General features: G+C 39.7%; 1 protein-coding gene across 14 annotated transcripts in view; it reads left to right on the top strand.

The window, feature by feature from the left end:
* osbpl8 (oxysterol binding protein-like 8) overlaps positions 1-26,114 on the top strand; it is a 118,150-nt gene that overhangs the window by 54,002 nt on the left and 38,034 nt on the right. For 7 of the 14 annotated variants that reach the window (XM_042511521.2, XM_088072995.1, XM_088072996.1 and 4 more), the window contains 2 exons: positions 2,619-2,655; positions 7,098-7,268. In XM_042511521.2, coding sequence (XP_042367455.1) covers positions 2,619-2,655; positions 7,098-7,268 — 208 coding nt within the window. Of the gene's footprint in view, positions 1-258; positions 360-2,618; positions 2,656-7,097; positions 7,269-13,384; positions 14,189-19,731; positions 20,642-26,114 lie in introns of those variants that run through there. The other 7 variants (XM_088072993.1, XM_088072992.1, XM_042511527.2 and 4 more) reach the window with 5 other exon arrangements.

Genomic DNA, 26,114 nt, shown 5'->3' on the forward strand with positions numbered 1-26,114 from the left:
AGACAGTGGCTCTGAGGTTTCTAGCCAATCAGAATTTACAGTTTGGCTTTCCCCTTCCTGATTAACTGAGCAATATCCAATCAGTGGCATTGTGGTCTTTGTCTTTCTCCTTATTGAGCCGCCTGTGGTTTTGTTTGGTCCGACTGTGGATTAGGGCAATCCGGCATCGTTCCAGGTATAACTGTGATGTAAGTTTTCCACTCTATCCACTGCAGCCGTACGGATCGCCGTCATGTGTGGATTAGGATCTTGTTTAGGCAGTTCCACAAAGCAAAATGTCCTTCTGAGGATGGAGAGATTAATGTTGTTACTGCCTAACTGCTGCTGATGTGATGTTTGCAGGACAGAGGATGGTCACGGTGAGCAAACCTGATTAGAGCCCTTTTTTTGGCCAGCTGTTAAGTGTTTCCTCCCTCTGTTTTACAGCAACAGGTGGAGGTGTGTCAGGCCAGAGCTCATCATCTAGCCAATAAAGGCTCCTATTACTTCTTTTTGGATTGGAATAAATGCATTTTTAGGTGGTAATGTGCTTATACCTCTTAAAATTAAAGATAAAGATGAGAACTGGAAAAGACATATTTTCAATAGCTTCCAAAAGTAATGCTGGTCTAGATAGTGACTGCAAAGAACTTTGATACTCTTTGGTAACCAGGGACAACTACCAATAGCTACAAGGGAAACAAAAGCACTTTCATCTTCCTGTTTTGGTTGTGCAATGGTTGATACACTTCCTTTGAGTCCTTAGTTTCCCAGGATATTTTACTTAGTAGAAGAAAGAATTGGAAAGTGAAAGCGGAGCCTACAGGAAACCAATCCAAACTCTGGTGCTGTCATTATTCTATAGGCATATCATTGTGCAATTGAGATTTACGTGATAATGATAAATTAAAGCAAAAAACATTGATTTAAAAAAGAATCTGCATCTATATAGGCAATTGATGAATTGCCTTAGTAATTATTAGCTGCACTAGCTGCGTCGATCTATAGATGGATCGACCAACGCTTGGTTGGTACGTAACTTCATTCATTCATTCAACCTGTATTTAAATTTTGAGGAATCATTGTGGGCAAGCCCTCATTTTCAATGATTTTGTATTCAGTAGTCCAATACCAATAACCGGGAACTAATCAGTTAATAAAAAAAAACCAACAACCCGCAAAATGATACAAATTACAGAAGACGCCTTTCCCTTTCAGTCTGGTGCTCCATTGACTCAGTGAGCTTTATCACTGCATTTCAAAGTGCTATCAATGCAGAGGTGGTGAAATTTTTATGTTCATGTCCTGACTTTTATTTTGTTGTCTGTTTGCTTTGCTAACAGACAGCCGTCCAGCCATGTTAACAAGCAGAAACATAGTGCCCACTGTCCGGTCTCCACTGGTTAACTAGGGTTAGCTTTGGTTGCCTTTAACTGTGCATCACCCAAGTTTGGTGGGAGCTCGCTAGTGGCGCACCTTATGTGGCGATTACCTCTGGCAATGCTGTCCAAGTGGAGGGACGGCATTGCTGCAGAAACATGGTAGCCACCCTCTAGTGTTCTAGTCAACCCTGGTGAGTTAGTGACTTCATTTGAGCAGCAAAATGCCTTTAATGCTGTTGGACTGAGACAGCGTTAATAGCGTTGATGCTGAAAGAGCAGAGCGGAAAGCCAACCTATAGACTGACATGCATAACTGGTCGGACTTTTTATTTAAAGCCACCAATACATTGCCAGTTTTGGTTTTTAGTTAAATATCTTGACAACTATTGGATGAACCCTATCCCGGCTAACCATTATCATAGTAACATTATTATTTTGACGATGTTGCCATGTTAGTCAGTATAGCTCAAAGTGCCACACTGCCTCAGTACAACCTCACAGAGCGGCTAGCATGGCCTCTTAATCTTTTTTAAAAATAATCAGCCAATAATTAAAATAGCAATAATAATAATAGTAAAAAGTAATTAGTTAAACACAAAGCAATCTGTACTTCAGTGGGTCAGTCAGGTTCCATATAATGAAGAGAGACATGGTCAATAGTTACAGCAAAGATATTCTAGTTTTGCCTTAGTTATTGTGGATAAATGCAATAGTACTTGACAGGCCAGTAGAAATATAAGCATTTGCTCTTGAAAGCTTAAACAAAAGTGTGTTTGTGTGTGTGTTTTTAGTGTGTCAGTAATGTCAGTTCATTAAAATCCTCTTGTATTACCCAGTCCCACATCATTATCTCTGTCATTGTCCCAATCTGTTGCCAGTTTTGTGTCAAGCTGTGTCCTTTGTTAACATTTTGGTTAAACTAATGTCTGTTTTTTCTTTTGTTTTCTGTCTCTTGTCTCCTCTTTTTATTATTTGTTGTCGTCCTGTGTGGCTGCGGCTTCTCCTGCTGCTGCTGTTGCTGATGCTGCCCACTATCGTCCATCCCGCTGCACGCAAACCTACCACTGCCAACATCTGGTCAACAACACATGATGGACGCCCCCCTCTTCCCTTCCCCTACTTCAATCTTTATCCAAAATCTCTGACGCACTTTTTCAATCCCTTTCACTCTCTGTTCTCTCTGCGTTTCCCTTCTATCACTTTTTTTCCTCCCTCTTTTACTTTTCTTTTTCTGTCTCCACCCTTTTCCCCTGCTAGCACCATGCAGAGTTGAGAGAGCACCATGCCACCTCCGGTAAGCCAGTGACCTTTCAGAGGCAGGGCTAAGGGCAGTGCACACAGTCAGGGGAAGGGTCAGAGTTGCTATCTAGGGGTACAAAAAACATAAGGGAGTGTGTTTGTGTTTCCAGTAGGGCAAAAAGCTGATATTAATACACCTATTATTTTGTATTTTTATATTTTCCATAGTTTTATGTACTTCAATTCCTCCTATTGACACATTTAAAAGTATATAAAAAAATACTCTGATATGATTAACGTTTTGTTTAACTTGGTTTACCACATAAAATTGTCAACAACTCCAAGGGAGCCAGAAACAGATTTACTCTTTCTTCCTTGTTTAGAAAATTTGGATCTAGCTTCTTTCCCATCCCACCACTGCCGCTTGTGGTAGGTTCTGCTTTCTCCAGCACTGGCACAGTGTTTAAAGGGCTAGACCGGTTGACTGTTTAGGTTGTTTAGGCTTTAGGGGATTTCTTCAGATTTGTCACAAACATCCACTTGGACTCAACAATGAACTCATTAGATTTTGGTGGTCAAAGGTCAAGGTCACTGTGACCTCATGCCCCTCCCTTTGTTTTGAATGCAATATCTCACCTTAAGTGAATTTCTTCAGATTCGGCACAAACGTCCACTTGGACTTAAAAATAAATTGATTGGAGTTTGCTGGTCAAAGGTCGCTGTGACATCACAATACACATTTTTGGCTATAACTTAAGAATTTTTATTATCATTTTGCAAAATAAAATGATGAAGTGATGGCATTTTGTATTTAAAAGGCCCTAGGTTAGTTTCACTGTTACATCATAATGTTTCAGTGTCTGTCTTATCAGGAACATTTAGGTGTGAAGCATCCATATTTTAGAATAGGTAGCTTGTTTGCAGCATCATACATATATGAATGTGAAATATGGACAAAAATGGAAACTTTAAATGCAACTTGTCATGGAGGCATAAATCTGCTAGATGGTAATTCTAGTTGGGAGATAGTGGAAGGAAGCTCCAGGGTTTGGTTTGCATCCAAAAACTGCTCACTCTGCCACATTTGCTATTAAAACTTTTACTATGCCAATGCTACCTCTGCCCTTTGTATAGATTAGTCCGTTCTGTGCTGGAAGTTTCAGGTTCTTTGCCGCTGTTTAGTTGATGTCTGTTCCCCTGTCAATATGTGTTTCTCCTTTTAGACAGTGGCATTCAACTTAGTGACAAACCTAATTTAGCCTGCCAGATTTTAGAGAAATGCAGAGACATCGCCCACTTCAATAGAGGAACATGAAAACATCTCTCTAGGAACAAACTTTGCACAGATACAAGTCAGTATAGTAGAGGTCAGACATTTAAGGGGATATAAACGTAAGATAAACACACTTTGGAGTGGGGGAGGACTGTTATTAGGCTTCTAACAGTTCTTGTAATTGCTCGGCTAGCACCTTAGTTTATCCAGCAAAGATCTATCCTCATTAATAAACCATTAACTGCAGTTTGTAAAGGAGCAGCATTTGCAGGCAGTCTCTTTGACATTAGTTTATCTCGGGGCTTTCTTTGTACTTCAGATTTTCAAATTGTATAAGCTGTGTTTGGGAAAACCCCTGTTATTTCTTTCAAAAACATGGGCAGAATGCAACAAGCAACTTAAAAAGGCATGGCCCAAAAATTAGAGAGAAATTAGTTTAAAAATGTACCTGAAAATAGGCACAAAAAAAGTAAAAATCAAACAAGAAAATGACCTAAGAAAGTGCTGAAAATTTAGGGAAAATGGTTTTAAATATCTTTTGTGACATAATTGTATTTTTTCCCTATTTTTGATTATTTTTCTAATAATCTCCCCTTCTATTTTAAAACTAACTTTTGAGTAATTTTCTCTTCACCTTTACTAATTTCTTGCAATTTGCGGTATATTTCTTGCCAAGTTGGTCTTTGCCTTTTCCCCCAAAAGAAATCAAACCACTTTGCTTAAGTTTCAAGGGGTCAAATACTTGTGAAAGATGACCGAACGCGGCACAAGCATTGTGATGTCAATCAGGGTTTCAAAGAGTTAAACTCTGCTTTGGCATGGGTGAGTCAGCAGTGTATTTTGGGAAAGTGAAACACCGTGTGCAGTTTATGTGGCTATGTGTGTGTTTTCGTCTCTGTGGTTCTTTCTTAGCTACTGTCCTCTTTTACTACTCACACCTGTCAGGTGTCTGTTAGGAAAGCGTTTCAGCATGAACATGTTTAGGGTTAAGAGCACATATTCATGTCCACAGCTGCATTCACAGTGCATATCTACAACAACTCGACTGCTGAACGCACACTGCTGTCTGATAAGACAGACAGCCTCTGACGTCACTGGATTATGATCTGGATTATATGGTATCTTTGTTGCCATATGTGTTTGTGTATGCACACACTAGGGTTGAGAAGCTTACTCATTTGCTCAGTTGGAAATACAATCACACCCTCTGCAGAGTTTTTAATTGAACTCACAAAACATCATCACAATTACATTTCAGTAAGAATTACTCCCATCTGTGCAAATGTATTTATGGGAAACTTTGATGGGGACTTTGTGTACCTTATTAATCCTTGTTTTGTGGAGAGATTGTGCAGTAGCTCAGTTTATTCGTGAAAAAAACAACATGATTGTGATTTGTTTCGGAAACATCATTTTACTAAAATTGAGTTGTATCTAATGAACAGTGAAAAAAGGCATCCACTTAAAATTAAATTGAAAAAAAAATGGAGCATGACTGATTGTGTCGACGAAGGGGTCCTTGAGCTCATCGGCATCAGACAAAAAAAAGATGGAAACCACAGATTTATGGTTTATCTTGTCTTGTATAAATGTGGATGGAAAGTGTTTGCCAACCCTTTGCTCAAAAATAGATCACGATAAAAAAGGGCAGACGGTAGACTGTAGACAGACAACACCTTCTTGACGGCACTCGAAAAAACAAACAGCCAGATGGAATGGCAGGACGGCAGAGCCAAAGACTCATGATGATATATTGCAATGGTACTGTCGGGTTTTTTTTTTTTTTTTTTTTTTTTTTACAAAGCATAAAATGTACTAAATAAAAAATAATTGAAGTCTGTTATTTTATGTAATTTTTATATTGAAATTTTTTCCCATCATTCTGATGGCAAAAGTTCAAATATTTTAAATGTGGATTGCAATTCTGGCTACCATTCCTGTCACCACACATCTAATTTAACCTTCTGCTCTGGTCCACTAAAATGAAATCTGGTTTGCTGTCTATATATTGCTCCATTCCATGTGAGCGCAGCATTACAAACAAAGTAGAAGTTGAAATTTTAAGGCCTCCATGCAGGCGACAGCTGTGGCCGGAGGCATTATGTTTTGTGGTTTTCTGTCTTCCGTCTCGAACGACATATCTCAAGAACCCCCATAAGGGAATTCCTTCAAATTTGGCCGGAGCATTCACTTGAACTAAAGGATAAACTGATTAGATTTTGGAGGTCAAAGGTAGAGGTCGCTGTGACCTTGCATCCATTTTATTCTTGTGAAGCAATATCTCAAGAAGGCGTTGAGGGAATTTCTCCAAATTTTGACACAAACATCAACTTAAACTCACAGATGAACTGATTATAATTAAGTGGTCAAAGGTCAAAGTTCATGGTCACTGTGACTGTGCAAAAAATGTTTTTGGCTATAGCTCAGGAATTCATATTCTAATTGTGACAATTTCTCCCAAATGTCTCACGCAAAGGTCAATGTTATAGTGTTCCGCAAAAACACATTTTTAGCCATTATTCAGACGTCAAAACTCAGGAACAGAGACTTTTGGTTAAATAATTGGTGACCATTATCTTGGGTGCCCATTTTTAGGGTTAGGGTTGTATAAATCTTAGGAGCAGCCAGGCTGAAGGTGTGTGTGAAGCATCCATGTTTTAAAAAAATAAAGCTTTAGTACAGTAGCATCCATCCATGAAGCACTATCAACTGTAATGGCTACTTATGAGCTACATTGCTACATTGTGTTGAGTTTAATATGGAGTGCTTTCAGGAGCTACCATATATCAAATTCAGGGAGTGTCTCCACAAAGGTGTAATTCATGTTTTAATTTCATCCATTTGATTCAGTCCACTGCCAACCGAAATGAGCTCCCATCCCATTGCTGTGAAACAACGCGCCCGCTTGCTTCATTAGCACCAGGTAAACAAGGTGGAGCGATAAGGGACAAGCACACATATTGAGCTTATCATCAGTCATGAGACACCTCTTTTTCCAATCATAAGACACGGACGAAAAAAAATGTTATATAAGTCGTCAAAACGTGTTATGAAACAGGAGGCTGCACCTAGCGGATGCTCCACAAGAGGGCCGTCTGTAGATGTTCTTTGATCAGAAGTAAGATGGCAGCATGTCTGATCTTTCCTCTCATGTCCTTCCTTTTCATCTCTCACCTCCCTTACTTCTCATTCCTACGGCTCCCTCTCTCCGTGTCTGTCTGCAGCTGCCGTAGTGAGCGGGGATGACACCATCCTTCTGACCCCAGGCAGGATGAGCCAGCGCCAGGTGAAGGAGCGGGACAAGGAGAGGGAGAAGGAGGCAGGCCTCCAAACGCCCAACAGGGAGCACGTCGCCACCCCCTCTTCCCTCAGCCCGGGGGTCAGCTACAGCCACGGTAAGATGGAGAATTTTTGTATCTCACTGTTTACCACAAAGTTAAAGGCATAGTTTGGATTTGAAGCAGGCTGGAGTCCAACATGAAAGCTAAGAAATGCATTGTTGTAAATGGCAGTCAGCAACAAAAAGTATTTTAGGCACCTAAAAAAAGTCTTAGCTAAAAAAATCAATATCAGTTTTAGTGAACAATGTATTAAAGGTATTACTACTTTACCTTTCCAGACAGACAGCCTGTTCTACTGGGAGCCCCTTTGCGACATCAGTTGCCCATCTATATTCTCGGCAAAATCACCAGAGTCCATTGACAAAAACAGTAATTTTACCTCGCTGAACATGGGAAATGCTGGTTTACCGCTGCCTCGATCGTTTTGTTAGTTTGTATTATGTGACTTTGTTGAATTTGAGCAAACCCGTTAAAAAGCCAAAGTCACAAATTAACACAAGCGAACTAACTCAGGCAGCGGTACATAAGCAGTTCCTGCATTCAGTGATGTTAAATCATAGTTCTTCTCTGTGGAGTCTGGGTTTGAAAAGAGTATGATAATGGCTTCTTCTTCATTATGGTAAAGCAGTGAAAACATTCTTAACATAGCTCACAATTTAAACTGGTATTAGTTTTTTTTTTGTCTTTTAGGTGTCTAAAATATGTTTTGTTGCTGGCCCCCATCCACAGCTATATATTGCTTAGCTTCTATATTGGACTACAGCCTGTGTCTCTAAACTGAGGGGTGTGCTGACTGACATCTACTGTATGTGATATACTAACTATGGATAAATACACCAAACAACGCCACTTCAAAAACATCTGAACTATCCCTTTAAACTTGTGTTGTAGGTTAGCTGTGGTTTGCAGAATATTAAATTGAACACCATGAATCATTTGTAGATGAATATTTTCATCTTACACATTTGTTTTTATGATGTCATATAATACATAAATTAAACTCTGCTTTCTATGACCTGCTCATACATCACACGCTAACTCAGGAGGTTTGAAAATGGCATATTTTAAAGGAAAAGCAAAGTATTGTGGGAAAAACAACTACTGTATAATCAGAAATAGTGGTCAAGGTCTAGTACAAAGAAAACTAGGCTGTATTTATTATTAGAGACAGACCTGTATTTCTAGTTTCCCTGTTTTGTAAGTGCATTTTACCTCACATTAGTTAGAACTCTCTGTTTTCTCATATACTCCCATCTTCTTCTTTGGTTGGTTTTTGTTCACTGTCACAAATGAAGTCCTTCCTTTATGGTTACCTGTTGTCATGGTAAATTGATTATAATGTACATTTTCACAGCATTTTTATGTACATATGTATATGTAGACATGATATACATCTGCTAACAGATACTTTCCATCACACCAAATAATAATAGGTTCTACTTTACTTTTCTTCTACTGTTAATTAAATTCAACACCTCCTGTAGATATTTCACACAATGTTTTATTTAAAATAAAAAAATTGTCCTCTTTCAAATGAAAAACTGAGTTCATGAATAATAAATCACACTCTGCTCTGTTCAGTAGCAGTCAGCAGTTTTGTTGCTGCAGTCTTACTTAATCTGGTATAACCAGCAGTTTAAGGTGACTAACGTTAGCAGGCTGTAGATAGATAGTGTGGGTTTACTGACTTTACAGAGACTTTATGGCCACGTTCAGACTGCGGACAGAGTTTGCTTCTCAAATCAGATCTTTAAGACGGACTCTCCGCATTATCATTTGTAAATGATCAGATCATATTGTGTGTCCAGGCATCAGCAACCTTGCTGCATGGGTTGCTGCACAATCAAAGTCGATCATTTTGCCCTTTGAACAGTCGCACTGTCAATTCGGATTGTTTATTTCAATGTATTTTCAATCAATCAATCCGACTGTAATAGCACTTTTCATACGAACAAACTCTTAACAAAAAGTGCATCATACAGTGAAACCAAAATCGGAAAAGCTGAAAGCCAAATAATTCTGTCCCCTCTGCAGCAGTTGTCCTGATAGAACACATGAATATTAATTGGTTGCTGAATGGTCAGAGCGGCCTTTCAACACCAGAAAGGTCATAGACTGGATCAGAGCAGCAGCAGCCGCGTGTCTCAGTGAACATGGACAAGCCATGCCCCAGATAACAGCACCAACTACATGTATCAAAGACACGCTCGCTGATATGTCCTCATCCTTGTTTATGTTTTCACTGTGAAACAATTAAAAGCGGTAACAGTGGATATTTCTATCCCCAGGACAGCTGTCAGTGTTGTGTTTAGTCTGTACCTTTCCCAGACACTCCTGGTAGGGAAACAATGACTCATACTCTCTAGATAAGTGCTTCTCAGCCTGCCTGTCTGCTGATGCTCAGGCACAAACCTGCAGGTGATCAGGTTCAGATCCTCTGTGTTTGTGCTGCACAGTCTTGATGTTGATCTGTGAGAGACCGTAACCTTTTAGCTCGGTCATTTCAGTTTAATTGTATGGTTTTAAATGGTCTGGTTAATCACACATAGTGTGGTCTAATAACAGTCATAGTACTATGGATCCCAGTGAGACCACGCATTAAGAACAAATGAAATAGAGGACTGCGGAGAAATACACTCAATGCTTGATTTGGTCAGGGTCTTACATCACCCTTTACACTGCTAAGATGTTGTTCTTGTGTTGTAGTGCCCTCTTGTGGATTCTCTGCTGTGGTTAGTGAACTCAAAGTTTTTGGCGTACACTCATAGTGTTGTATATCTTCTCAGATTTAAATAGTCAGGTTCTGCTATGTGAATCTTGATGCTTTGGTTTGGTTTTTTGTTTCTAATTATTAGGGTTTTTTCTTGTACTTTTTACTAATTTCTTTACAATTAGGTTGATCATTGCCTTGTTCCTATGTTTTTGAAAAACAGACACAGAGAAAAATATTTTTAAAATAGTAATATAAAAAATTAATTACAATTACTTTTTTTTTGCACTTTTTTCATGTCTTTTTTTTTTTTTACCATTTTCTTTTCTTTTTTGTGTGCTAAATTTCAATTAAATTTTTGTAACTTATTAATAATTTCTTACTAATTTTGGTAATTAATTGTGAAGTTTCTCATGGCCTTCCTCCCATGTTCTTGATTTGAATTTAAGTCAGTGTGCCCAGGTTTCTAAAACCAATCAATTTATTTGTCACATGAAATCATGTAAGATACAATTTAAGATGTAAGCTTATTCCTGACCACAAGAGGGAGTGATCATAACAGAAATAATAACACATCCCTTCTTTTTGACCTCCACACTATATACAAATATGGCACATTTTACTCCCCAACAAAGCTGTGAGATGTGTCTTTTTGTATGCATCCCACATCAATCACGTGATAGCTTCTTTTAAAGCTTGTTCTGTTTAACTTTTGCCCTCTCTCTGGTCAAATAGTGTATCAGACGTGCCGATGTGTGTGGCCATCATTGTTCATGTTCATTTATCAAGAGAAATACATGTATTTATGCATTGTACACAGGTAGGTGAAGACCTCCTTTGCATAGTTGTCTTGAATCAGTTGTGCACACTGTTATGTCCAGATGACTCATATTAGTATAATAAAATTGGCAAATCATATCCAGTGTGTGTGTGTGTGCTGATGCAGCAGCAGCAAACCTTCAAGCATAAGTGGCTTCATCAGTGAAGCAACAGTCAGCATGGAAGCTTTTTTCTGACCCTCAACTCCCTGCAGCACAAAATGGGTATCCATGGCAACTGATTTTACTGCAAGTAGCCCTTGGTCTTGCGTCAAAGTGATGACAGTGTGTCCTGTGATTTGTTTTTCTCAGCCAGTCTTTAAAGACCCTGTCCTTTCTTGTCTTAGACTGCAGTCATAAGTGACTTGTTTGATGAAGAACATACTCAGAGTCACAAGGTGACAGCTGCTGTACTGACATAGTTATTTCTGAATCGAGATGAAGATTGTAGGAGTTGTGAGAAAATTCACAGCTGAGGTGTGAAGATCGAGTATGACGGTAGTTATGTTCCAAAGCTTGTTTTAGTAACTAGATGCTTCTCAATAAACAACATGCGTGATTTCTAGAGGGTATTTCTCATTAGTTCTGTTAGAACATTTGAGTGTACTACAGGACTGAAGTACCTTCTTCGACTGATTAATCTGCTGTATGTAATCACATGTAACCACTCCTTTTAAACCCTTGTTGACATAGAGACAACCACTGACGCTAACACCTATAGGCAATTTAGAGTAGTCAATTAAGCCAACCTGCATGTCTTTTGACTTGGGGGGAAGTCTGGAGGAATTATTTTCATAACAGGGAAACTCTACCCAACAACAGTTAATAGTAGATGAAGAGGAATTAAAGCTTATACAGCTTATATTTTTGTGATGTCAGTTAAGCCCATAGACAGTATATATAGCCACTTCCATTTTGTACTAGTGACGTAATTTAGAATCTGCACAACTGCGATCTCCACGGTATCCAGTTCCCGTTCATAGGCCCGTCATACCAATTGCAAGCAGTGTCACTGATAGCAACCACACAAATTGGCACATACAGCTGTCAATCTTTATATCACATCTCCTTTTTATAGCTCAAATGACTAATTCAAACCAAACTTGTCATAAAAACACTTGAACAAAAATCAAGGTAATATTAACTAGCTAAAATGACAAAAAACTCTTTGGAAAAAATGTATTTAATGTGTACTTTGAGTTTTTAGTTTGCCCCATATACCAGCCGCTGCCATGGAGTGGGTGGTGTTTGTGACCACTCCATGACAGTGGAGTGGTCACAAACACCACAGACCACAGACAGTGGTGGACTTTCACTTTTTCTTTCTTTTAAATGCATGTGTGTCCCTTCATATCATTCTGTGCCCCCTCTCTAAATTCAAAGGTTTTTATCCATGAATACAGCACAGGCTGAGTTCTTCATTAATTCTTTTTTTCCTCAGCAGCAGTTTTTGAGTTTTAGTGTTGATAACTGATCTGTCCTTTTATTCAGAGCTGATTAGTCTAGATTGATGGATGAGAGGAGCAGCAGTTCATTAGTGGATGCAAACTTTAAGACCCAACACAATTACACTTTCTACTGCTCCATCTGTGCTCAGAGTGCGCTCTGCCATCCGAAAAAGGTGCAATGAATAATCAAACTGTATACACATTTCAACTGTGCTCCTAATGAATGTTCCAGCAGCAAAAATAGAAAATCTATTTGGAATGGCAGATGTTTTAATTGTGGCGGGCCACCATCAATAACTGAATGTGCTGGAAACCACGTATACAGTCTATGTTCCAGCTTGACTGATATTTTGGCTCAGTTAATATTAGGAGTATAACAGTTCTGGAAGTTCTGTCGTCTGTGTGACTTACCCCCGCCCCTGTCCTTGTTTTAGTCCTCAGTCCTAAAAAATAGTACAACTATAGTGCATAAAGTTGACAGTTTGTGGATCATATTTTTCTGAGTTGGGCAATGTGGATTGACTCAAATTATGAGATGGGTGGGTGCAGGGTCAAAAAACCCTAACCTGTGCATTACTAGTGGGAACATTGTGGTTATCCAGGGGTCAGCAATGCGTAGACTGGTTCTTCTCTTTATTTGTTATTCAGTTAATTTCTGTAAAGTTAATTTAGAAAGTTAATCTACAAAATCATGGATTTGGAGAATCGTTACACCCATAGCCAATATTATCAACTGATGTAAATTTTTTACAGATATATTTTACTCAGAGATATTGTTGTAGTCTCCTGACACGACAAGCCATGTGTCCACCAGAGAACAGTTCAAATGTCATTGAGGAGCAGCTGCTGCAGAAGCAAACTTTTAGACCCAGTGAAATTTAATGGTTAGGTTTGACTTTCACCGTGCTTGATATTCTGCTGCTCCCCCTGTGCCCAGAGTACACTCTGTATCACAAGATTGTGGTGCATTCAATAACCAAATGTATATATTTTCCAATAGTGCTCCTAAGAACACTCCAACTCCAAAAATATAAAATCAATATGTGGCAGCAGATATAATTGCGGGCTGCCACAAATAAATTAATGTGTGGGAAACCCTGCACATAACTGAATTTTCATTTTATCTTATTGGAAAAAAAGAATGTTGGCTGATATATTTTTCTTAGTTTTTTTTTTTCTTTGGTTTATCATTCAGACTGCTTTAATACTGTAGCTGGAGAGCTAAGTTTTGTTCTTCTCTTTATGACTCACTGAGAAGAAAAATAAAAGAAGGAGGTTGTTTGATAAGGTTTCCTCAATCGGCTTTGAAGCTGCGCTCGCTTTAACAGCCTTTCACTGAGTTGCTGTCGTCCTTCCAGGTAAACAGAAACTCTACCTGAACTGGAAGGTGAGAGAGAGGGGAGGATTGGAATGATGACATGAAGATGAAAAGATAGTCAGAGAATTTAGAAATATAAAGTAGAAAATGAAAAAAAAAAGAAAGTAATGAAGAATGTATTTAAATGGATGTCAGTTGACTGTAGAGAAGAGGTGGAAAGCGAGGGAGTGCCAGAGCGACAGAGCAGGTTGGGTCAGCATGGATTTAAGATCAGCCTCAGGGATTATGCCCTGTCAGATGGGGTTAACTACATGGAGGGGGCTGGCCTTATCTGCACCCTCAGCCAGTGCCAAGCTAGCGCTGCTTCTTCTGTCCACGCTCTTATCCAATGAGCAGCCAAGCTCTGCGAGGCCCGAGCGCTAAGAGGCACAAGGCTCGACCACAGAGATATTTACTGGAGATAATGACAAGTCGGTGGAAGTAAAGGAGGACAGAACGAAGCGATGGAGGATATCTTGGCCTTTGGGCCTGAGCTGTGCTCGGACGGCCAAAGGCTTGCATGGACTGACAAAACGTGGATCTAAAGCGGGAGGGATTTTAGCATGGTTGGGGCGATTGGAGTCCTGTCACTTGACCTTGGGACACTTTTCTTTAAGTCTGTAGCCTGAAGGAAAGCAAAGGTACATTGTGAAGTAGTACCTCTTTGCGAGGTAGAGCTTGTTAGTGCTTGACATTTGTGTGTAGTTGTACCTGCTCCCCTCAATTCCCGTTAACCAATTTCTGACCTCATTGCTTTCTTTATGTGTGCATTGATATGTGAGGTGGCTCTTATGAGGACAGAGCGAAAATCACATCAGGTTGAGATGGCTTTTACTCACCAAATGTGCCCAAAATCAAGACCCTTGATTGCTATATTCTTCAAAGTGCCGAGCTGTTGTCTCAGTGACACTAGGAGGAGAGGAATAGAGCAGAAGATGCCTTTAGGCTAGTGTTCAAAAAGCCTCTTTGTTGCAGAGCTAATCCCAGGCTTACAGGGTCCTCCGTGTGGCCTTTCTGTAAGACTAGAAAGATTTGTCTGCATGTGACCTAGTGTCTGCAGCGTTTGGATCACTTGCACTACATGGTATCAGATGTTTTGTTGATCGTGGGTTACTGTGTCATAGGTCGTCTGCTATGTAGACATGGTTAGATTGCTTGGATTTCTTCGAGCTGTTAGAAATATTTGATTCGCTATAGCTTTTCTGATTGACAACAAAGCAAGATCATCATCCACTGGTGGTTCTGACTTTTGTGTTCCCATCAGAGCTCATTCCATTCTCAAATTTAACACTTTGAGGCTCTTTCACAAGTATTTAAACCTTTGAAACCTCCGAAACTTGATTTGATTTTCTTAAAAGCATGACAAAAAAGGCACTGCGGAACTGGGAAAGAAATGCGCCTCAAACTGCAAGAAATTACTATAAAAAGCTAGGGTAAAATTTCCAGAGAACTATTTATATAAATATCATAACGATATATTTAAAATGATTTTTACAGAATGGCTTTAACTTTAAGTAGTTTTTTAATGTCTTTCCTTTTTTTTTCTATTTTTTAAACTAATGACTAATTGCTGCTAATTTCTTTCAGGTAATTTTCTTGTACTTTTTAAAAATATATATATATATATTTCTTGCAAATTTCTGGATTATTTCTTCTTAAATCTGCTCATTGCCTTTTCGTTATATTTTTTGCTTTAAAGGGTGAAATATTCATGAGTTGCTGAAAAAACAGGAAGGAACCAAGGTCCTTGTTTTGAGGAAAAAAGTTAAATAACCTTTATTGCATTGGCAGGTTCTAAAAATAGAAAATTATTTAAAACAATTAATTCTTACTCTTAAAATCAAAAAAGTATTAAAGTGAGCAGTCGTCATTATACATCAAACTGACATTATACACTGTCCTTAACCAATATTCACAGCTGCTGATAAGCAGTGTAGCATTTTAAAGGCTATTTTTAAATTGAATCCAGCCCAGTGCACACTCCACATGAAACCCTGTTAACATGACTTCAAGCAAACTTCTTGGACAACAGTGAGAGCAAAACACCATCATTAATCTGTTTTAACAAATTATTCTCTGGTCTAGCACAGCTAAAAACACAAAAACACAGAATCTGTAAACACATTAAAAAAGTTGTTTATTAACCAGCCTGTTTGTAATGGGGAGCCTACCAACAACTTTATCTTTTCTTCACCTGTTCAGCAGACTTTAGCAGTTAAGAAAACACACATCCGACTGTCCTGCTGTTATTACGTGAACTAAACACAGACACTAACCACGGTCATGGATTCATGGCAGTGCACTGCTTCAGAATAGGGAAAATGCTGTATAGATATTTGGATATTTTGGCATTTAAGTAAGATTAGCTTTAGCTTGTTGCTAACATTTGCCAACTATCACTAAACAAAACAGATAGCTGAGATGGATTAACATTAGTTTTACAGGTATTTGTTCAAGTTTTATCAGATTGATAGAGATTTTGACCAGATGGAGAGTCAGAGGGTCACCAAAGTTATTTCAGTTGGCATGAGTGTCTGCACCAAATTTCGTGACAATCCATTCTGTAGTTGTCAAGACATTTCACTCAAAAACAAAAATATCAAACTCATGGTGGCACTGGAGAAGTGAGTAAATCTACAGGATTCATTTTCTGGGCACCATGGAAATTGCTATTAAATTTCATAGCAGTCCATCCAATAGTCAAGATATTTTGTATTCAGGCCAAAGTGGTGGGCTGACTGACAGACTGACTGACTGTATTTGCCATCGCTCGAGCATTGCTAATAAAAAAAGGCACAGTATTGTTTCTGAAATCAAGTCCTGCAACATGCAAATGTAGTAAAAACTTTGGCCCCTTCCTTGAATACCTGTGTTGGGTTACTGTTCCACAGTCTAGCTGTACTGTAGATCTTCACTCACACCTGCACCAGCCAGTTTGGCACAGCGGCACTACCAATACCTGACACCAGCTCACCTGATACACATGAGACTTAAAGCACTGGAGCAGGTAGACGTGGTGCACGGGTAACTCCATCCGACTCGTCTAGCCAAAGAGCTAATATTCAAACAATGCTCACATTTGTACGCTGAGTGGTTCTGTACGTCCCTGCGACAGGAATGCTTTTTAGAGAAGAAATGAAAGTAGATGAAATGTGTAAAATGTGTGATCATGTTTTATTCATGCTTGCGAAACATATCTTTAAAGCAAAGACAAAAGGTTGGACTGAATGTTTCCATTAGTTGAAAGTCATGCTGGTCTATAGATACGCTCTATTTGTTCAGTTAGTGAATGTCGTGAAGGTACATTATGCCAGAATCCAAACTCATTAACAAGAGTCGGCCCTAACTTCACTGGAAATAACTTGAGAAATGACCCAGATGATGACTATACTTAGCTAATGTTGCACAAGTGCCTCTTAAATGCCACTGGAGCAGAAAAAAATTAGACACTTTTCCTCTGCAAGCAGGTTAATTAGGTCTGGGATCTGAATTATACATACAGAACATCCTAATTACCTGTGCTAATAAAGCATGTGTGAGTCAGATGGGCAGAGCCGCACATTTATCCATTTTAAGACTCATCAGTTGGCTCGGGGATAGTTGTTTTAGTTGTTTTAACACTTCTCTGTGTTGTCTTGGATGTCTCCATGGACAGTTGGTAGCAGGGCGTGGAGTGGTGCCAACAGAAAGCTATATGTTTTTAACATGCTAAAACGATTAAGTAAACAAGGAATGTGCAGTCATAGAAAAAAACTGGTAAAGTCATGGAATTTGTAAACAGCAATTCCACGCCTGGAAAAGTTTTGGAAAATTAAATATGCCCTAAAGTTTTGGTAAAGTTATGTAATTTTGTTTCAAAATCCAGTATGATAACACATGATGTGTTCAAGTACTTTCCGAAAGTTAAAAATCCAATGATGATTTCTGGTTGTGATATAAGGTGTGATTTTTTTAAATAATGAACAGTCCCTAAGTCATATTTAATTGTTCAGTTCTGAACAATTAAATTGAATGAAAAAGAACCAATAACGAGTATTGATGGTGGTTTCAAAGGATGTATGGTCTTTAAAATATGCCCGAAAGTCATGTAAATTTATTGGTAAAAATGTGTCTGAACCCCGAGTAAAATAGGACAAGTGGGCTAAAAGAAAGATGGAGATGCAAGTATACTGTAGACGGGTCAACAGCAGATTGGGTTTCAAAGATGAGGCCCAATGCCAGGCTGATTCATTTCTGCAGATATACAGTAACCTCCGCAGCCTTTTTCAAGATACACTTTCTTTTCACTCGGTGTGAACCATCCTGATGACCTTCAGTATCTTTCACAGCTTTCAGCACAACAGCTGAGCAAGTTTTTCATTTTTAAAAATTCAAAAACTACATATAATGGATACTTACAGCATGCAAAGAGGCTCAGTTTCTCAAAGACGTCTGAAACAAATCCAGATATAGCTTTTTGTTTGGTCTGAGCCACATATGAAAATACAGCTGGCTTCTCGCCATGGAGATAACATTTCTAGGAAACAGTGTCCTAAGTGCGTCACAGATGTCTGCCAACAAAGCAATTTACAGTCAGTGTCACCTGCTCGGTCACAGACAAAGCATTCGGTTTCAGCAATGGGAAGCACGCGCTTCGATGCGGCATTCAGTGAGTGTCACACTGGAGCCTTTTCTGTCTGGCACTGTAGTGAATAAATAGTGTATAACAAAGATGCAGTTTTTTGTTGGCTTGATAAGTAGCCTGTGGGTGAAAGTAATTGGTTTATGTCTGGGGGATATAGTAGGGTCACCTGAGCACAGGTGCGATCAAGTGCTTCCTTCTGTCCTCAGCAGAGCCTATGTTTTGTGATTGTTTGTGCCGGTGTGTGTATGTGTGTGTTACATTAGCTATATAGCATAGTTTATAAGCTTTTTTACCTGAGTGATAAATACAAGAGAATAGTGTGATAATAGTGTCTTAAAGGGACATTTCACGGCTATTAATGTGAATATTCATCGAGAACTTGTGGTTTGTTTGGGCCATTAACAAAATAAGATCTTAAGAGCCTTTCATATTAATGGAGACATTGTTTCTCTGCACAGAGCTTAAACCACAGTGCCCACATGTTCCAATACGTATTGCATGGATGTTTCACCGTCGTAAACCTTCACCACACCAGCCTGGGAAGTGAGTGTGTCAGGGCCAAGCCCCAGGGGCACAGCTGGGGTTTGAAGCCGATTTGACATAGAATTACAATTTCTAGCTGTGTCACGTGATGCCAGTCGGCCCAAAAAGACTTTTTGTTATATTACGTTATTTTTGTTATATATTTCGACTTTCAATTAAGTGATGTTATGTGATTTCTTTTTTTGCAATAACATTCCAAGAAGCATGGCGATTGATGTTCAAAATATTAGCAGGTTTATTTCTATTGCAGCCACCGCACTAGCCGTCATTATTTCCAATCAAAGGCGACGCAGGCATGTTATGCGAGCCATAATAGAAAGACGAGCCCCTCATGCATTGGAGCGGCCACGTATGAGGGATTTCTGGGAGGTGATAGTCCACGATTTCACAGAGGAATTGTGGATTCAACTTCCAGATGATCCGCTCAACTTTTGAAGAGTTATGTGATGCAATAACACATTAGCAGCTGTTGTGAGCAGATGTTTTTTTTTTTATCTGGCTCAGCGTTTGGTGCGCTAGTTGGTGTTGTAAACAGTGAATGGATTTCTACGAAAACATTGGTGCAAATTTCCAAATAGGTGTTGTTTGGATAAAGTGATCCCATATTTGGAATCTAAGTTGTTACTTTCTGGTCTAAAACTATTGCAAGTTAAGTACAGCTTTTTTTAAGCTTAAATAGCTTTTTGCAAGTAAATCACGATAATTAGGGGACTCTAAGCAAGTAATCACTCCTGCTCTGAAATGGAAGTAATAGCAAAAAATCATGTAATGCTGAAGCGCCCTAGTTCAGATCAAAAATTAGGTAAATATGGGTTCTGACTCAATAAGCATAGTTACAATAAGTGGAGCAGTCAGTTGCCTCCCATTTCTCACCCAAACATGCACTTCCTCAGAACTGGCAGCATTTGGCAAAAACACTCTGGTGAAACTCATGTTACTGACTGGAGTTGGTTGGCAACTGGATCCAAATTTTATTTGTCAGCTCTGCTTTTCTGCTCCCAGTGGCTTTGCTGGTACCTCCCTAGCTGGCAGCACTGATGCTGCTTGTTGAGCAGTCTGTTTGACAGCCACACTAGCTGCTACCTGTCTGTGTTAGCAAATAGCTATAAGGGAGGAGTATCCAGAGCAGCTTGAGCTTATGCCTCTGCATGTTGCATTTGCTCATCTGTTGTCTTATATGTGGCTCACACAAACCTGTTCAGACTCACACAAGTGGTACGGTTTTGTTTGATACATCAAAATGAGCACAGACACGTTTATTAGCTGTACTTTCATTGTAAGTATGATAAAAATGTCTTCAAAAGCAGTGGAGCGTCCCTTTGAGTCTAAAATCCAGAATTGAAAATGTAGCGAGAGATTGACCAGAAGAGAAAGATGAGATGTGGAACATAAGGGCTCTTTCCGAGCTAACATGCAGCTCTCCTACCCATCCAGAGGAGAGGGAGTAGGAGGGGCTCGGTTTATTCGTTATTAAGTACTTACTGGCTGCTGCTTTCACACACACTCACAGAGCACAGAGAGAGTGTGTGTGAGGGAGAGAGGAAGCAGTGTGCTGAAGGGAGCGTAGAGGAAAACAGCATACTGCACTTGTTCAGTGTCTGAGCTACTCTGTGTGTGTGTGTTTGTGTGTATTGGTTTATTCGCTTGGCTCACTAGCTGCGTGGGACGGATCGGACTGTTTCCCGACCCCCCCTCGACCCTCTAGTTTCCTCAGCATTCCCCCACCCCTCCCTCCTTCCCTTCCTCCCACACACCGAGGGAGCACCCGTCGGCCCCATGATGAAAGAGGAGGGCCTGCTGGGTCGCCGCCGTTTCTCCACGTGCGGCGGTTCTGCATCGCTTCGACCTCCACACCCGGACGGACGCAAACTCATCCGCAATGCCTCCTTCGGGGGCTATAACGAGCTGTCACCCATTTCGCTGCCAGGTGGGTGTGTGATGGTGTGGTTTGGAGCGCCGTAATGGGAAATGTTGCATTAATAGAGTCTGTAGTTTTACTTGTGATTTACTTGTAGCTCGGTGGTAGTGGATGTAAAACGTGCTTGCACTGATGAGCTGTGAAGAAGGTGTGTCACATAGTTCCCCACTGTGGCCGCTAAGAATTCTTCAGATGCTTTGTTGACTCTCAGTAGCTTCCCTTGAAAGAGCTTGTCTCGACTAATGTGTGTAGAATCATACTCGGTTTGGAGGTTGCACTCAAGTTTCTGCAGCAAAAAGCACATTGTTTTTGTTAGGAGAGAGAAAGAAACTGGAAAAGAAACATTTGAATGCATTACCACCATGAACACAGTCAAGGAGCAACTAAAAAGTTATCATTTTTTACTGCTAAATACAAACACAAAATATTCTTCTGACTTTGTGTGTGAGAAGTTCTAATGATACTGCAGCTATTGTGCATATTCTCCACTTTTCGAAAGATGAAGACGTTACGGACGAATTTCAGGTTCAAGCCTCTGGGTGTGAGTTTGACATGGCAGCTGTCGAGCAAAATTTAAGGGCTGGTGTTGCTAGGAGATACACCATCAGCTTCTGGGGTGCACTACTGAAGGGAGCACTTAATTATCTTATATTCTACAAATGCAGATACAATAAGTTCCTACCAGGCTTGGTTGGTATCTGATTTTTCATAACTTCCTGAAATTTCTCTGGGGCATGGGTATATGGTGGTGTAAGTGTGAGGTGCTTTTTTGGCTTTTTAACATATCATAAAACACACTTTATTCAAACTCAAACAAAATAAAACCCACCTAAACCGTCTTGGTAACTCTTGTTAGTAAGTCCAACAATCCTACTCCAACAATCACCAGCTTCGGTTTGGTCAAAATAAATCCTTAAATCATCAAGTTATATGTAAAAAAAACGCAGTCTCTCTTTATCTTCTGGGTGCCGGCTGTTTACAGTCCTGTAACTTCTCCCTCCACCACTAGGCGGACGCTGTGTCTTTCAGCTCAGCTGCCTGTTCCACCAATAGAGACCAGAGGCTAAGCTCTGGTGGTGCAAGCTGTGCACTACATACAATGAGTTTCATAGAAAGAGGAGTGCCTGTATTTATGTAGGGAGTTGAAAAACATACTTTCAGGATTTCTTTATACCCTGGTATACCCAAGCCTAGTTTCTTCCATGATTTAAGACATCTGCCCAACTCCAACATATAACATGTTGGTACTGCTGAATTTGTTTTCCAAGTTTCTAAGATAACAAGCATAGGCCCTGACACACCAAACCAGTATCAAAGAACTATCGGTGGCAAATGTAGACAGTTGTTTGGCCTTTTGTTGCACTTTAAAGACTACAGCCCATGGCCAGCTAACATGTACGCTCTGTGCTTGCGTAAGAGGAAATAGCTTTCCATAGCAGCAGGCAGCGGTAGTCTGCATTTGTCATTCAAGGGAAACCAGAAGCAAATATGTGAATTCAAGGATAGCCAAGGAATGACCTAACCCACTCTTACTATGACTTGTGAGCATATTTCTCTTTTTTTTTTTTAAATCATTCTGTCTGCCCTTTCTAAATTCACCTGTTTTTGTGGATCTGTGAATGCAGTGCAGTTGGAGCAGTAATTTGAAGAATATGAATCACAGGGTTAGAGGTGATCACAGAGAAGCGGTTAGAGGAGCGAAAGTAAAGATCCAGCACTATCAGTTGACTTTCACTTTAACTGTGCCTGGCATTCTGCTTCTCCAACTGCGCCCAGAGTACTCTATGCCCTCCAAGATTGTGGTAAATGAATGACTAAATGATGTAATTGCGGTGGACTGCCTTAAATAAATGAATGTGAGGGAAACCCTGAAAACCTAAAAAGAAAGACAGGATACTAAGCAACAGCTAATTAATCAAATCAAAGTACTTACATCATTACTAGGAACTAAAAAGTTTGTTCTGGCTAGAGAACATTAATGCTGAGGGAACAATCAAGGTAAAAAAAAAACAAACCTAAAAGTTCTTTATTTTTTTTTTTTTTTGTTAATTTACAACTTTTGTTGAATAGGTATGTGCTGATTCTTTACCAAAACAAAATTTAATTTCAATTTAAGTTTGAGTAAAAAGGTAATGGTCATAAAAGTCATTACAATGTTAAGAAAACTCAAGCAACAGCATATCTAACAACAGTATGAGTTAAGTTTTAAATGACCTATCTTTCCTATCAAAAAGTACACAACCATTCCTTTGAAGAATTTTGCTTCGTCATAGATGTTAGGTGTTTGTTTCTAACTCCTTACTTCAAGGACTCTTTGTCCTCTCTCTTCACATTTGAAGAACAGTACAGATAAGCATTTTTGGGCTGTTGTAGTTCAAACAGGCCGCTGCAAACTGATGAATGAGGAAGGCTCAGCCTGCAGCTCAGCTGGTTTGTTTTTACTCAGGTTTCAATGATACCTCCATGAGAGTGCAGTGATAATCCTTTTCCTTTTTAGAAGTGCATCAAATCCCCCAGAACATTTAGGATTAAATCAGTTTCGTGCTCATTTGTAGAATCGCTCCCTCTGATCTTTCCTTTGTTTGTCCTGCTGAAAAGGACACAAACCTGGAGGCAGACAGCTGGCAGCCCCTGGAGCTTTGAGAGAGTGGATGTTCTATTCCACCTGACTTTTTTTAACCGTTATTAATCCTGGAAAGGCTGACTGTGCACAAACACTGCCACACTTTGATGCAGTAATTCAGATTTAGGTGACCTGGTACAACCTCAGTCCTCTGCTGTTTTTGTCAGTGAGCAGCTCAGTCAGTTAAGTGCCTTGCCTAAGGGCAGCAGTTGTTGAGGGAGGGGAGATTTCCCGCCACTGTCTTTTCTATCCCTCGACCTTTCCATGTCTGGGGATTCACGCTGGTGACCTTTTGGCCAAAAGCCCACTTCTTTCCCCTCTAAACTAGCACCTTGTCCAGCAATACAAATAACTTCAGCCGCAAGACATTGTCTGAGTCATAGTGTTTTTCTCGCAGTCAGCTCACAGCCTCGGCTCCAGTCATCCTTATTTTAGATGCTCTGCTAACAGGCACCAGCTTTAAGAGAGACTGCAGGAGGCAGCTGGTGCAGCCAGGTTCCCCTTACTCATTATTTTATTTTGTTTTTCTCTTACTTTGTACGTCTGTCTTCCTGTTTTTATTATATCCACAGCATTTTTTTACTCTACCTACACAAAACAGCCTTGTACAGACTGTTGATGACTACTTTTTGTATGCTGGCAAAATGTGTGATGTCAAAAGCTTTGTGGTTATGCTCGCCTCTCAACTAATTGTCCCTAGCCATTTCATTTCCTGTTGTGATTGGGGCTGGGCATCATCAATTTTTCATTAATAGTGCAAATACAAGGCCTACATCCAGTCTTTGTGGCAATATCCATTTTTTTTTCACCACTGTACTTTAAGAAATGTGAAGGGTTTTTACAAAATCCACCAGAGCTAAAATAAATTATGATCTATCAACAGAAAATTAATCAGCAACAATTTCCATAATCGCTTTAATTATTTATTGTTTATTGTTTTTTGCAAAAATGCTGAACATTGATGATTGATTTGACTGATTGATTTGATTTGATTTATTTTTATATGATAATTTTCTGCCTTACTTTATTACTGCCTTACTGTATTAAATTGAATGTATTTGAGTTGTAAGCTGTCAACAAAAACAAAGCAAATTGAGGACATAACCATCAGAAACTGTGATAACTGGGAAACTCTTTTGTCTCTGAGTCTCTTTGAGACTCTTGAGAAGGGCAGTGTCTGTTGAGTGCAGCTGACCGAAACCACTTATCTGACTCTTTTTTGCTGTTACAAAAGAGTACCAAGCTACTAACTGTACAAGGAATGATTCTGCATCTCTCTATCTTGTGGTGTGTAAAATAAATTTCTCTTGAAGTGCTTTGAACGCCAAAGATTCATTGGCAAATTCTTGGTTTGTGCATGGTATCCGTTTCTTAGCAAAGCATTGAAGTTTGACTCTCCTAACACTTCTTTCAAATGTCAAAAGATATGGCACCAGGTCATTGCCTGCAGTATTTACCAAGTCTGAGGAACACGCCAGCATCTGACATTGCACATGAACTCAGCCCCAGTTGACTATATTTAGAGCACCAACACAAAACGGCATGGTAATACAACCTGCCTGATGCCCCCACTCTCATCCAGACACCTCCTGTTTGAAATATCAGCCCTTCCAAGAGATAATGTACTTCTGTCTCGTCAACCTTCCTGTGTGCAGACAGGATAAAAGAACAACACTTTTAATATGGATTGGGCCACTTCATCTCAGTTGTTGTCATGTTGGTTTGTGTAATATTCAGGTTTGAAGGCCAAGTACAAGGCTGGGAAATATAATGATTCAGGGTAGGGACGGACTTGGGCTCAGCTGTGCTGGTTTGAATTTTTGATAGCCCTACAAAACTACCTTGATAGACCATTTGTCCACAAATGCCGTTAATCCCTAAGTAATATCACACTTTATTGTTAATTTGTGTAATTACTGCGTAACATTGATTGGATGCACCCTTTCATGTAGGAATGGTCATTTTTAATGTGTTGTTTACTGTTGCTTCTGCTGTAGCCAGGGACTAACTGCGAGGGAAATTGATGTGGAGGCTGAAAATGGGGCCTTTATAAAGCTAATAAGAGAGTGGAAAAAGCTGTACCCTTGAGGTTGATAATTAGATGGAATCATGGCTCCTCTTTAGGTCAGCATGACTTGGCATACTGAACGGTGGAACATTCAGCAGAGTCTCTGACCATAAAGATTATGAGATAAGATTTTTCTGATTAACAAGAGGGGGTGATGCACTACAGCTGCAAAGAGCAGAAGTATGCTTGAGGTTCGATAACAAGAACCTAACAGGATATTTTGAAATTATGTTAAATAATAATCAAAACTTTCTTTTAAAGGGGAAGTTCGCCATATTTACTTATGACAAATAGTTGATTGATCTCATAGAGTCCTGTTCAATATCTGAAAAGGGTTGTTTAATGTCTTCTGTGGCTCTGGAGGAGTGTCTGAAGTCTCAGAAAATATGTCATGTTATCTTATGTCAGGCTCAGAAACTATACATTTATAACAGAAAGCCTGTGTGAGAAACTGGGAAGTCATTAGGAATGGTAAATTTGAGGGTTTTAATGTAACAGATGGCTGACCCTCCTTTACCAATCATTAACTGATACCTGGCATGGTGGGGTGGTAAGGGGACATTTGACAACAGACTCGAGCCATTTCAGCGTTGGTTAGAGTTTGCTGGGACCATGTAACGGCCTTGTGTTGGATGTTGGCCGCTGCCGCTGTGTTAGCTATTGCTAACTAATGGTAGTGACAGAAAGTTTGCCAATCTTTTCACCAGTGAAGAGGGTTAGTATCCAATGATGGGGGCCATCATTACCATCCCTAGAAGTCCCTAGAAAATTGCTTCCATCTTTTTCGGCAT

This window comes from Plectropomus leopardus, chromosome 22 (genome assembly GCF_026936395.1).
Source record: "Plectropomus leopardus strain MGB_pleo_1.0 chromosome 22, ASM2693639v1, whole genome shotgun sequence".
NCBI classification, from domain to species: Eukaryota; Metazoa; Chordata; class Actinopteri; order Perciformes; family Serranidae; genus Plectropomus; species Plectropomus leopardus.